General features: G+C 32.0%; 4 protein-coding genes across 4 annotated transcripts in view; 1 reads left to right on the plus strand and 3 right to left on the minus strand.

Moving 5' to 3' along the window:
- Nucleotides 1–628: 628 nt before the first annotated feature.
- Nucleotides 629–2,730, minus strand: LOAG_08015 (hypothetical protein). The gene is made up of 8 exons (XM_003143547.2): nucleotides 2,632–2,730; nucleotides 2,284–2,409; nucleotides 1,991–2,117; nucleotides 1,729–1,829; nucleotides 1,545–1,630; nucleotides 1,295–1,394; nucleotides 1,019–1,178; nucleotides 629–857 (listed from the first exon to the last, which is right to left on the minus strand). The coding sequence occupies exons 1-8, from the start codon at nucleotides 2,719–2,721 to the stop codon at nucleotides 817–819; spliced, it is 831 nt and encodes a 276-aa protein (XP_003143595.1). The 5' UTR covers nucleotides 2,722–2,730; the 3' UTR covers nucleotides 629–816.
- Nucleotides 2,731–6,359: 3,629 nt separating this feature from the next.
- Nucleotides 6,360–7,241, minus strand: LOAG_08016 (hypothetical protein; the record flags this gene model as incomplete). The annotated part of the gene is made up of 4 exons (XM_003143548.1): nucleotides 6,360–6,457; nucleotides 6,634–6,720; nucleotides 6,760–6,902; nucleotides 7,084–7,241. 4 exons carry the CDS (start codon nucleotides 7,239–7,241, stop codon nucleotides 6,360–6,362), a joined length of 486 nt encoding a protein of 161 aa, XP_003143596.1.
- A 328-nt stretch (nucleotides 7,242–7,569) lies between these two features.
- LOAG_08017 (SNARE domain-containing protein) lies at nucleotides 7,570–10,335 on the plus strand. The gene is made up of 9 exons (XM_020447592.1): nucleotides 7,570–7,877; nucleotides 8,255–8,371; nucleotides 8,524–8,635; nucleotides 8,921–8,995; nucleotides 9,094–9,179; nucleotides 9,326–9,434; nucleotides 9,662–9,735; nucleotides 9,855–9,992; nucleotides 10,082–10,335. The coding sequence occupies exons 1-9, from the start codon at nucleotides 7,848–7,850 to the stop codon at nucleotides 10,223–10,225; spliced, it is 885 nt and encodes a 294-aa protein (XP_020302193.1). The 5' UTR covers nucleotides 7,570–7,847; the 3' UTR covers nucleotides 10,226–10,335.
- A 395-nt stretch (nucleotides 10,336–10,730) lies between these two features.
- LOAG_17623 (hypothetical protein) overlaps nucleotides 10,731–13,475 on the minus strand; it is a gene marked incomplete at its 5' end in the record, with an annotated part of 4,573 nt that continues 1,828 nt past the window's right edge. The window contains 8 exons of the mRNA XM_020450284.1: nucleotides 10,731–11,108; nucleotides 11,343–11,431; nucleotides 11,614–11,758; nucleotides 12,099–12,205; nucleotides 12,350–12,413; nucleotides 12,603–12,712; nucleotides 12,895–13,000; nucleotides 13,152–13,246. Coding sequence (XP_020306059.1) covers nucleotides 11,041–11,108; nucleotides 11,343–11,431; nucleotides 11,614–11,758; nucleotides 12,099–12,205; nucleotides 12,350–12,413; nucleotides 12,603–12,712; nucleotides 12,895–13,000; nucleotides 13,152–13,246 — 784 coding nt within the window. The 3' untranslated portion in view covers nucleotides 10,731–11,040. The remainder of the gene's footprint in view (nucleotides 11,109–11,342; nucleotides 11,432–11,613; nucleotides 11,759–12,098; nucleotides 12,206–12,349; nucleotides 12,414–12,602; nucleotides 12,713–12,894; nucleotides 13,001–13,151; nucleotides 13,247–13,475) is intronic.

Here is a 13,475-nt window from a genome sequence, read left to right on the forward strand (position 1 = left end):
ATACTACTTTAAAATACTTTAATTAACTAAACAAAAAAAAAAAAAAAAAAGAAAAAGAGAGGAAAGTTTTAAATATTTATCTGTTAATGAAGTGAATCATATAGATCATAATTTTTCTTGTTGTCAATATTATTTTAATCAAACTATTTGATATCAGAAATGTATGACATTTGTTCCATTTGTATTACAAATTGGGAAAATTGTAAGGATATGATGTGTAAATAAATTGTATATTATAAGGCTTAAATAAATTCTTTCCAATTTATCTTTGCTAAGTTCGGTTTGCAAAAGAATTTTCAATTTCTATTCAAATTTTGCATTACTTATTACACCTATCATATAGAAAAATCAATGAATTTATATCCCATTTTATTTCCTTTCAGCCTAAATTTTCTCAACGTTATAAATACGCAGTATTTAAAGAATTTTGTTCAAATCAAAAATTTTTAATCCAAACTTTAATATTTAAGGCTAAACAATATGGGGAGAAGATAATTTATTAATAGAATAATTCAAAAGATTTCTTTTTTTAACAAGATTTCTTTTTTTTTTTCTTGAATTGAAAGTATGGGACAGACAGATCTTCTCTGGAGAAGAGAATTATGCTTTTTATAAAGCAATTTGTCCAGTTAGCTAATAATGAAAGCGATGACATATCATGCTATAATAAATTTACTGCGAAGAAACTGATCAACAGTCAATATTCATTATTATCTATTTTTTTTCTAAATGATGAAAAATAATGAATTTGTATAAGTTTCGAAATCAAAACATGAGTATATAAATAATATACAATGAACTGAGCTACATCATCATTCATTCTTCCTCTTCCTCCTCTTCTTCGTCACCTTCCTCTTCTAAAAATTGTATCAAGAATTTAGATAATGTAGCAATGTCAGGTAAGATTTCAAATTTAGAATGGAAGCACACAGCTTTTTTTTTATAGTAGCTCATAATTGATCTTTAAATTCCATCACAATTTTTCCTTTTTTTTAAAAAAAAAACGAATAAGATCGACCTGCTTCATCGTCCTCTTCAGCACCTTCATCTTCAGGAACTTCTTCCGGAGGTGCGGCTTCTTCCACCGGTGCTTCTTGCTTCTTCTCCTCCACTTCAGCGCCACTTTTATCACTACTTTTTTTGGACCATTCAGGCTTGTCAGTCTTCTTTGCCATTTGCTGAAAAGATGACATTTAAAAAATAATTCCATGATCAAGCAAGCACCTTCCTCATGCAGTTTCGGGAGAAAACTGCATGCAGATGAATCTTCTTTGCAAATAGAAAAAAAAAGAACTTTGTTAACGATGTCATCGATGACATTATCTTTTTTGACCACTTTGAGGTTTGCTCTGAAGTCCTGTTTATCTTCCTTCTGTCCCGCCATTTTCTTGAATCTAAATCAATCAATGCTTAAATTTTATGTTATGTTGGATTAACACAGTTATCTTACCTGTACAAAATGACCAACGATAAAGGTTATAATATAATACAACCTGTAATAAAATTACTTATCAAACTCATCATAAGTCTCCTCGAAACCTTACTTATTGTCATATTTTGATACTTTCTTAAGCGTTGGTTTTACAAATTTCCCTCGCAGATCGTTGACAGCAATTGTAAGTTCATTAATCTGAAAATACAGATAAAGCATTTTAACCTGCTAGCATATACTTCTGGAAAATTTCCGATTCACATGAAAATATTTTCAAACGAATGGAATTTGTATACTTCAGCATCCTTAGCCATGACTGCTTGGTTAATATCGTACTTTTCTTCCTCCAACTTTACCATATGTTGAAACAACTGATTGTAAATTGCTTCCAATTTACCTGTCAGATTAACTGATTTTAAATTTTGAAATTAGGAAAAGTTCTTTCAACTGCCAGTGCAAAATTCTTTCCATCATTTTTATGGGCTAAATTTTTTGGAAAAGTGATTAATTGATGTAAGAAGATTTTGTGCTATCCAATAAAAATCAATTTTGTGTTACCGTGATCTTCGATGGTGTCAACATCAGGTAATGGTATTATACGTTGTGAGAGAACTTTCTGCCTTTCCTGCTCTTTGAGTAATTGTTGTTGTTTCAGATCTTCTGCTGCTTTCATCATAAGCAATTTCTGAAATTTTTGAAAATTTCTGTCACAATCAAACTAGTTTTTTAATCATTTCAATCAATTTCAGCTTTTAATTAAATTTCATTTATTTTAGAATTTGACTAGCAATGTTCAACAATCAATCAGTTTTGTGATAAACTTTTGCAAAAGTAACATTGATGAAGCTTACACGAAGTTTCTTCTTCCTCTCTGGTGTTAAAAAACCCTTTTTTGCTTTCTTCTTTCCAGCTTCTTCCAGGCGCTTACGCACTTCCGCTTTCTTCATTTCTCTTTCCTCCGCTTTCCGTTTGGCTTCCTACAGTAATAGGAAATGAATTAATGATTCCATGAAAATAAATCATGAATAATTGTTCCCTATTATCAAATTTTTTCATCCATTAATTTTTGAGGACTGGTTCAACTCCAATTGATGAATTGAATAATTTTGAATAAAAAAATTTTTCCGATTGAGTAATTCATCAAATTCTGCAAAGATATCGAATCCTTAAAAAAACTAGAAACAATTTTATATACTTACGGAATCATCATCCTCGCCGAGAGGACCGCCGTATCGTGGACGATTGTCACACTCAGGTACTTCGTTGCTCTTATATTCATCCATATCCATACTACAATTACTTGCAAATTTTGATTTTTTCTAGACTTTTTTTTTAGTTAAGTAGGAAACTCATTCGCGAAACTTTATTATCGTTGAGAAATAAAGCGGATTTGTTCATGCGCTGATCAAATACTTTAAAATCAGATATTGACCAAATTAAGCATAAATTTTTGGCAAAATTATTCAGGTTATGCAGATCTATGCAGAATATCCCTTCATTTCTGTTACTTCTTTTCGAAATATAAATAAATACAGGAGGTCTAAAATATTCTAAAATATTGAATTACGTGAGCAAATGTGATTCTAAAATTTTATGCTCTATTCACAGTAAAATGTACAATCTATAATTCAGATTTGAGCAAGCCCAGTGGTACAAACTTTTTGATCGGATATTTGTTAGTTAAGACGGAAATATTTGCATTAAATTTGATTTCTTCGATTTTTCATCAATTCAAAATTCATTGGTATTTCCTAGATTTTCCAAATATTTCTGTATAATTCTTACAAATCAAATCAAAAAAAAACGAAAAACAAAAGATTCTTTTATTACTGATAGAACGGTAGTAAAAACAAGGAAAAAGTTAGAAATGATAGAGTCGATATTCTTAGAAGCTGAATGCAAGCAACGCAGTATCATCGTTGGTAAATAAAATTTTCTCGGTAAATCATCCTTAACTACCGCCTCACTAGCAACAATAACGTAAAAAACAAAACAACTGACGCCTCTAACTAAAAACGTATCATGATAAGTTTGAACCGATAATTTATCCTACTCCTCTCTAACAAGTAGTTTTCAACATTGATAATTATAATTTTTTCCTTCATTGCTTACATATACTCTTCCTCTTACCCTTCTCCTTCCTATCCCTGCCGCAATTATTACGGTAATTTGATGTTAGAATAAACAAATAAAAAAAAAAAATGAAAACGATAAGTAAGAATAAATGAAATAATTAGGTGAAGAAGTAATGAACATTAGCAAAGTTTAGAACTTGCAAATCCGATAACCTTGTGCAAATTTTAATTGGCTTTTGATAAATTCTATATTCGAAGCTGAATCTATCGAAGAAAGCAAACATTGTTCGAAATTTATTTTGGAAAAATGAAAAATTTTAACAGATTAATAATTCATAACTTTTAACTTTTGAATAAGTTAAGTTTATTTACTTAAACTATTCACTAAAACAAAAATTAAGCATGCTTTTTTTTCACCTAATGATATGATCGCTAAAAATCCGGAAAAAGAAGAAAAAATTTTTCAGCAAAGATTTGCCAATTCCTGAATTACAGGAGATTTGGTATAAGATATGAAAGTTTCGATAGCACATAATCGAAAAAGAAAGTAGAATATATCTGATCAAAAACTATTTGATGCATGGCGACATATTTCAATCAGAAATCCATTCATAAATTTTTGATTTAAATGTGGCATGTGAAACTAAAGGAAGGTTCAAACTGTTGAAGGATCATCTTGCAATTTATAATTTGATATAAAAAACATAGTTCTTAATTAAAACAGCGAGATTTGGTCCGAAAAAAAGAAAAAAAAGTGTTTCATGTAAATAGGCAATTGTATCGCAAATAAATAGTGAAGATTTTTTCAATTTTTTGAAATCATAATTATTAATCTATTGTTTTCGAATTGTAGACTAATAAGTCTATTAATAAGTGTCGTACATGATATCTTAGCAAAATCCACATTGTTGGAAATGTTTCTTTTTTTTTAGTTTCAGGATTGCCCTAATAATAATAAAAATGTAACAAACATCATGTGGAATATTCCATTTATTTATGTAACAATGGTAGTGATCAAAGAATAGAATGGATAGGCGGTAAATGGTGAAGTGAAGGCGGAAATGGCAAAGTGAAACATTTGATGATTGGGAATAATGAATGGAAGGAAATTTTGGTAAGCTTTATATCGGGATTTAATTCCAAAAATCGTTGGTTATGCATTGTGATATGGATAGGACAGCAATCTGTTGTAATGAAGCTTTACTATCGCTTAACTTTCAACTGCCTCATCAAAAGATTCAGCTCATCCTTACACTTCGATCTCCTTTCTTCTTCTTTTTGCATCATTGTCGAAATTCTCTTCTCTCTCTAAGATATTCCACCCCCTTTCGCTCATTGATAGAAACTATCACTTCAGCTTTAGAATCAGGAAGCAAGCAATAAGCCTGTAGGTGATGTTACTACAAATCATCGTGTATTTGCAATTTCCTGCAACTTACTAACCATCACAACAATACTGCTTTCTTCTCTTTCTTCCCCACTTCAACATTATCAACACTAAAGCATCAACAACCCACGCTTTTCTTTTCTAACTTCGAAATCCTCAAGATTTATCTGCTCTTTTCATACACTCATACAATTCAACAATCTATGGATAAATTCTTGATTCTTGCAATTCCTTCATTTTTTTTTTTGCTCAATCTTTCACTTCTAAGCAATAAAAATGCTGGTAAAATATATCTTTGTGAATATATTTAAAGGAAAAAAAGACCCAAACTTAATACTTTCACTTAATCCAAGTTGATAATTAAATGATAATAACGGAATAAAAAACTTTGCCTTATTTCTTTAAAATGATTGCAAATCCCACAAACTACCGTGACTATTTTCTTCTGTTAAACGTTTCATTAATTTTTAGATGTCAACAGAAGGATTTCTACAAATCTACAATTAATTCTGCAAAACAACCACATCCAGATTAGCAAGAATTTTCCACCAATCTCATAAAACCCCATCGCTTTCTCAAATTTAAACTATTTCCTTAAAAGTTTATTGTTTTGTTAAAATGCACGAAATCAATACATAGCAGTAGGATTGCATTGAAGTATTGAAATGATGACATCAGAAATTTTCAAAGCTTCTAAAATGAAGCATTTTTGTTGATTTAATGTATTTATATTCCATTAATATATATATATATATGGACTGGATAGTTAAGTTTAGCTTCCCGCTAAATTTCCCGTTGGGTCCAATTTATCCACTTCATTTAAAAGACTCATTCCACATTAATAATTCGAATGATCTCTTAATTACTTTCATCATTTCCGACTAGTTTGGTCAGTTTGCGACAGCGGTTTAAGGCAGTGCCGAGGTTCTTGAGTTCATTTCATCAATGCAGCTGATTTGGTTTAGAATCCTAATCTATCTTAAGTGTTTTTATTTGGAGAAAACAAGAAAGCAACAACTGGGAGGAAACTTGAGATATATATATATATACATATATGCAGTTGTATAAGTGTTTAATTTTATATCATTGCGATCAAAAAGGTTTATTTTTTCCACTTTATGCTTTGAAAACTTTCATATGGAAAGGCAATGAATTTTAAGCTAAATTTGGAAATATTCCACACCAATTATAAGTGATTAATTTATGAATCTGTTTCAAATCATATCAGTGCAATGTCATTTCTCTTGTCATATGATGATACGCTCGTCAAAAAAATCACCCAAAAACATTTTTTAAATATCAAAAACTTCTGTATGCACAATTATTGCACAATGAACAACATTCGTTCTTGTGTAATTCCAGCAAATTCATTAATGAGCAATATCGAAGGACAAAAAGTGGATAAAAAATTGCTGACACATTAGAATCCTCATATATTTCCTTCTCCTTCCTCCATTCTATGCAATCAAAAGTGAACGATGGTACAATGTTCGATTACTGATTCATTATTAGTTTCAATTTGCAAACTCTCCCACACTATACATACGATCGTCCTCCAACTTTCTGGATGATGCTATTCATATTCACACTTTTTCAATATCTTTTCATTTTTGTTCAAATTTTCTTTTTCTTCTTTGTTATTTTATTTTTCGATTCCTTCATTCATTTGCATTGAGTAACTTTCCTTTTTGCCCCTCTTTTTCATTTTCCTTCTTTATCACAAATGAAAGCTCATTTACCTGCATAACCTACCCAGATTTCACCCTCCTTTCTCTCTCTTTCTCCTCCTCTTCTTCGTACCTCAATTTTAGCATATTCACTTACTACTAAAAGCATCATTTGTATAATAAAATTACGGCACATACCAATAAATGGGAACATATATATGTAATTGTTATCATTTTTATATTTGTCTGCAGCTATAACTCCCATGCACACAACTGATAAGATGGTGATAAGATCACCACTGTAGAAACCACGAAATATCTTACCAAGATATGCCTCTAAACTGAATGTTTAAATTACTGTAATGACTCAGTGCTTGAAATATTGAGTGATTAACACGAAAAATGCTTCACAATGAAGATACCTGAAAATGAATCCAACCATATAATCCTAAGCTTAACCTTATATAATCTTAAGCTAAACTTATCGAACAGAAGAAAATGAGAAGAAAAATAGATGCTTACTGATTCAGTGTCACTATTTGTGATTTCTTATTGATTTCCTTAATAAAGTATGTTATTCCGGAAGCAAAGTAATATCTTCTTACCTTATCATCTCTGCAACTGAACTTTTCCGCTTTCTTTACTCTCAACTTCATGTTACTTACACCTTTGTTGCTCATTTTTTAACGAGCAATTGCTGTGATTCTCTATCAGGGGAATTCGCTTAACTCAGTTCGCATAAAAACCAGCTAAACTTAACAGGAAAGGAAATAATACCTTGCCGAATATTCGGATGGGGGTCCTCCCACGTTCATGTTAACCTTCGCAGGAATTAAGGAAAAGTAAGTGTGGAAATGGAGGAGTAAACCAGACAGTGATATGGTAGCGACTTGAACACTGTATTGCTTTGTGGTTGAGGCGTCAGCAGTGGGTACTGTTTATTTTATTGTCAGCTACGTATTTCCGAATCAGGTAGGAGGGACTTGAACTTCTCTTGGGGGACCCGCACCGGATTTCCCTCTCACTGCTTGTGTCTTTCATACGGAAATCGCAGATGTTATCAGTCAGTGAAGGCGTGTAACGTATTATTTCTAAATTTTCTGGAAGAGTTTCGCGGAATAGTCCGAATTACTCTATTCAGCATTTGCCATTTATATCTTGACTAATGGTTATCAATGTGAAAATCTTGTCAGTGCTACTTATGGTACTATCAGATACAAATAATTGGATTGATATCATTATTGATGTTATTAAAGATTGAGTTTAATTGATTTGGGATATCAAGTATGAAAGACAGACTGTCCGATTTGCAGCAGGTATGTTGATTTGTTTGTTTGGTACCATTAGCTTTTATTTTTTACTTGTTAGTGATAGCAGACAATACCACTATCCCCTTGTTGGCAATACCATTATCTCCTAGTGGTAATGCAACGTGACGAGCTGTTAAAAATAAAGTGTTATCTATGTCGAGGAGTTTGAAATTAATACGACGATTATTTCGTCAGAAAGAAAAAATCTGTTATCTACGCCAAGGAGTTTGGAAGTTATACGAACGTCAGACGATTATTTTGGTTTTAATTTGATTGCACATGGATATAGGAAGGATATTTTCCTCAATTTGCAAATTCTAAATTGTACAGTCGAATAAAGTAATATTGAAAGTAAAAGTAGACGAAACCTTGGATGTTAACAGAGCGCTAAGAAAGAAATATCGTTGTCGGCTTTGGTGGAACGACTGGACGAGGAATGGACAGATGCATCCGAGAAAATGAATTTGTTAAATAAAGCTAGTAGCAGCAAAGTCGACACGGTATGAAAATTTTGCCTTGGTTTCAACATTTTATACACTAATCAGATCTTGTTGTTTCCTATCACACATAAATTTAATATGAAGCTGCTCTCGGCTGCAAAGAAATATACAAAAGATATTCCATATTTTCAAATGTAATCGTATGTTTCAAGTTTCTAACGCATGTGGATGGGTTGGTAAATGATTTGAATGGAATGGAAACTTTACTGGATGAAATAAAAGATTGGCATTGGAAAATCATTGTGGAACCAGGAGATCATCCTGGTAAACATCATTTACCTTATAGATTTTGTTATAAGGAAAACACGGGTGATTGGTTGTTTGATTGATCAGGCTCTCCAATTTAGAACAGTCAAATCTCATCATTTCAAAAACTTCAGTTATAAAATTCAAAGTGAAAAGTAATAATGCTAAAATTTTTAGAATAGATGGTCTTATGGCTATTTTTGGTAGGACTTGATTCACAGAAGCTGTGGGGTAATTAATTTTTGAGCTTACACGGATTTTCATCATTGGAATAGCTGAAATAATCTGAAATAAAAGTTACAGAAATGAATGCGCAATTAGATGGTGCAATAGCTTCTTACACGGCAATGCTTTATAAAACCCAGGCTGCTCTCAAAAGTAAGTGCACTTAATTACTGAAATTAGAATTTTTATGGTACACAGTAACTTTTTGCTCCGAAGTTTTTATTTGAAATAGTTTTTAAGGTTTTATTAAGGTTTAAATGCTGAAGTTGAGCGGCAGTTCGATAAAGCGACCGATGAAACTGCTCAAACCGTCGAAACACGGATTAGAAGAAATCAGGTGATATAATATCAAAGCTTTTTGTATGTGAGGGTGCATTAGTGATCTTGTAATTGATCATTATAAACAGCATTTGTAATTATTTTCAAGATCCCGAAATAATGTAATACTGTGACCTCGTCTTATATTGTAATATAAATTTTAAGCTAATGACGCTGACGAAAAGGCTGCAGGGTCTACTGATCGCTTTCAATGATGAGCAACTTACATACAAAGATAAATGCAAACGGAAAATCCAGTCGTACTTGAAAATTTGTATGGTTCAATTCTTTTTTTAATAATTTTCATATTTTGCTGTAGTACAGATAAAGTAACGTTTGGAAATTATTTCTATTATGTGCATAGTTAATTTACTTGTATATCTAAGGTAAATTAACCGTTTATCTGTGATATTAGCTTAGATGATTTATTTAAATGCAAGTTTAGCTTCAGTTCAGTGTAATGCTCAAAAATTGTAACCTGTTAAATAATATTACCGTTAGCTGACAACGTAGTGAACGAAGAAGATCTTGAAGCGATCATCGAAAAAGGAACTTTATTTGAGCACACAAAAGTGGTTAGCTTTTTTCTTCTTTTCTGAACTTTATCTTTTACTGGAACACGTTGATTTCCCTCACAAATAAGTAGGAATATTTTCCCTTCATGCCAATTGAACTACTGCATTACTCATTCTAGCTGATGTTGGCGGAACAAGATAAGAAAGCTCTGTATGATGAAGTAAAGACGCGTCGTGAGGATATTGTGAAATTAGAAAGCAGTATAAGGGAGTTACATGGCCTATTTGTCGAATTAGCTACTCTCATCCAGAGCCAGGTTTTGTGACCTGTTATTACATAAAGCAATAGCATTTTTCAAAAGGAAGTCTTTAAAATCTCTTTGCTTAATCATTTAGTTTTTTGCAGAGTGAACTGCTAAATAACATAGAGCGAAATGTTGAAAGTGCTGTGGAATATGCTCAGAAAGCCCACACGAACATGATCAAAGCTAAAAATATGAGGGCAAGTATCCGTAAGGTTGTCCTTTTTGTAATTGCTACAGCTTTTTAGATTTTAGATCTGAATATTCTTAGTCGTATTTGACAGAAAATCGAGATTTTATTCGCTTTTTGCTTATTTCGATTCCAAAGTGGATATTCCTACTTCATTGTTTCAGAAAAAAGTATGTTTGCTGGTAGTGATCATCGTTTGCATAATCTCCATATTCTGCGTGGGAACAATGCTATTTTGCTTTTATGTTCCATTTCTATGCCGCTGAAAATAGGAGATCTTTGTATAGCATCATTTTTATTTATCTTAAAATTCTCACTGTTGACTATGCAAATCATTGCTGGAATGTTGATTTTCTTTTTTTGTGACTTGCCAGGAAAACCCTGAAGACTGTCAAACTAAGATTTTAAATTTTAGCAGTTCTGAATAGTCAAATTTCGAGATTTAAATGTAGAAACGTGTATTCTATTTACATTGCCTGTTTTATCGTCAGTTGAAATTTCGTTTATTGCAGCCTCACTTCATTACCTGAGAAATTCTGTTGTGATTATTTACTGGTGATGTATGTTTATAAAGCAGCACTTTCTTTTTGTTTCCCAATATTTTTCAGCGAAAGCTGTCACTAGCTATTTTGCTTGGCGAAATAACTTGTCTTCATTGTTGTACAGATTCCAAATGCATTTGCACAGTCATTAGTTAGAAGGAGAGATTTTACTCACAGAGACGTGAAATTGAAAACGATGATATTCAAGAAATTAAGAAGAGTGAGTGGTCCGGTGTATATGTGGGGGAGCTTGGATTTTTGATTTTTTCTGTTCGGGTCTATCAGTTTACAAATATTAATGTTCGTGTCGCACAGCTTAACCAGTGTCGGATCATGATGCTTCTGTAACGGATTCTCCTAGTCGAGCCACACCCAGAACTGCTAATTCAGGTGTTGTTTCTGTAAATCTAATTTTCAAATACGTAAGCATTGGTTTGTGAGTGACCTATTTTCCTAATGAAATCAGAAATAAGGGTCCTGAGATATGTATGTGGAGCTTTTTAACCGCTTTTAAAAGTCAAACGAAAGGTTTTGGATAGCAGTAAGGAAATTAACGGAGTTCACCACTCATTCCAGAACTTGGCAGCGGTTTCTGAGATTGGATCATTTCCAAAGATTCATGAAATATCATACCTTGATAAGTTCTCTGAGATCGCTTGTTTAATAATAATTGTCTTAGTACACTTTGTTCCGGGCTTGACTCTTCATCGCATCTTACGGAACTGCAAATAATTGCCATTCTTACAAGTACTTTGATAACAGAATAATCATATTTGATTAAGAGTGCATTTCGCGTTCTGCTTTATTGGTTATTTACCTGTGTTACTTATCAGCAAACGAGTGATAACGTGGATGAAATAGCCGAATTAGTTGGATTCATTAGTGTAATCTGAAAATAGCTCACTTGCTTCGATGATTAATGACGACAAACTGCGTTTTAAGATTCCATGGATTAGTAAACGGTATCCAAGTAGCATTAACTTTGATGCAGTGTTTATTCATCGCCCTGATTCTGTAACTTGTTTCCTTTGTATCACGCTGACTTAATACTGAAATTACTTTCTTAAGACGGTTTCCAGTGGGAGTTATATAGCCAATATATGAGGGTAGCAAAGCGCATAAGCCTTAATCCAAGTCATCTTCCCCTCGAAATAGGTACCTACTTATCACTCTGTCATTTCCCACCACTTTTTATTTTATCTTCATCCACTGTAATATGACAGTAACTCTGTTAGCTAAACATACTGTATTAATATATAAAGTTCTTTTTATAAATAATTAACGTTCTTAAAAGCCAATTCATGTTGGACTTCATTGATCATTGAGGGCATTCTCGAGCCGTTCGTACTTACTTGAATAACATTACGAAATAGAGCAAGAATTAGAAACCTTGTTTGTGGTGATATGCTACATCAAGTAAATCACCCTCGTGAATGAGATCGTAATAATAACAACCAGTAAGATCTTGTGGAAGATGTTTCAGGATGAATGGCAGTCTAAAAAGTAATGTATAAAACAGATTTGTTGGAGATTTGAAGTTGAAGCTTTTGCATTTGTAAAAGTAATATGATTCTGATCACTGCAGTAAAATCAAATTTAAATGAAAAAATATAAACTCTCAAAGCCATGAAATTGCATACCCAGAACCACAACGGATGATCCGACCATTTGGTGTTACAGTTATCTGAAATTGCTCTTCTACACCTGCAACAAAATACAAATTTTATGCAAATTAAATCTAGAATTCGCAACAATTTCGTCAGCATTTAGAAAGTTTTAACTTCGGAAATCTCACACGACTCCAGTGTAAAGTGGATCCCCAAAACTTGCTTTTTTTTTTAAAGTACTTTCAAGTTTCAACTTCTGCTTTTTCTCCAAATATTCTTTACTTACGTGATGAGAATAGCTTGATGAGTAACATGACCAGAGATGGTTTGTCAGTATGACGTAGTGAACCGTAACAATGAAAATATTCATAATTCTGTTCAAAGTGATCCAAGTCTCTGTAATTACAGTTTTTTTTTTGTAATTAGCTTCCACTCAAGAGATAACGTTAATAATTACTTTGCCGAAACGGAATTCTAAAGCATTTTTACCATCCAGAATTTCTTCATGTGAGGAATTGGAGAGAGCAGATAGTAAGAAAGATTCCACACTATGCAATAATTGAAAATTTACAGCATACTTTGAATTGTAGACCCGTAGACGACATGCGAAAGAACGCCTTAAGCCTACACTCCACTCTGTTTTCGGCTTGTGACATCCCGTGCTCGAACTTACTGTTTCACAAACTGAATTTAATATGAGAAATGAGTGGCCTGTTATGTGATCATGAATGTTTCCAAGTGAAAAAGCGCTTATAGTACAGTATGAAAAAATGGCTAATTAATCAATGAAACATCGACTGTAACAGTAATTTAATTTTTAACAATAGAATTAGACCTGAATCGTTGATGTTGAAGTTTTCGTAGCATTCCATGCTGGTTTCCTTTTTGAAAACAGCTGCATCTACGGGATGTAGTATTTCGTACCAGTTTCTGATTAATCATATTGAATGTACTGCCACATCAATCAATTAAAGTGATTTGTAGTAATAACTAGTAACAATAACTAGTGTTAATAATGTGTTACTATTGATCAGCTGATTAATTAATTGATGATTAATAATAATAATAATAATAATAATAATAATAATAATAATAATAATAATAATAATAATAATAATAATAATAATAATAATAATAATAATAATAATAATAATAATAA

The sequence above is a fragment of the Loa loa genome (assembly GCF_000183805.2).
Source record: "Loa loa unplaced genomic scaffold supercont3.104, whole genome shotgun sequence".
Taxonomy (NCBI): domain Eukaryota; kingdom Metazoa; phylum Nematoda; class Chromadorea; order Rhabditida; family Onchocercidae; genus Loa; species Loa loa.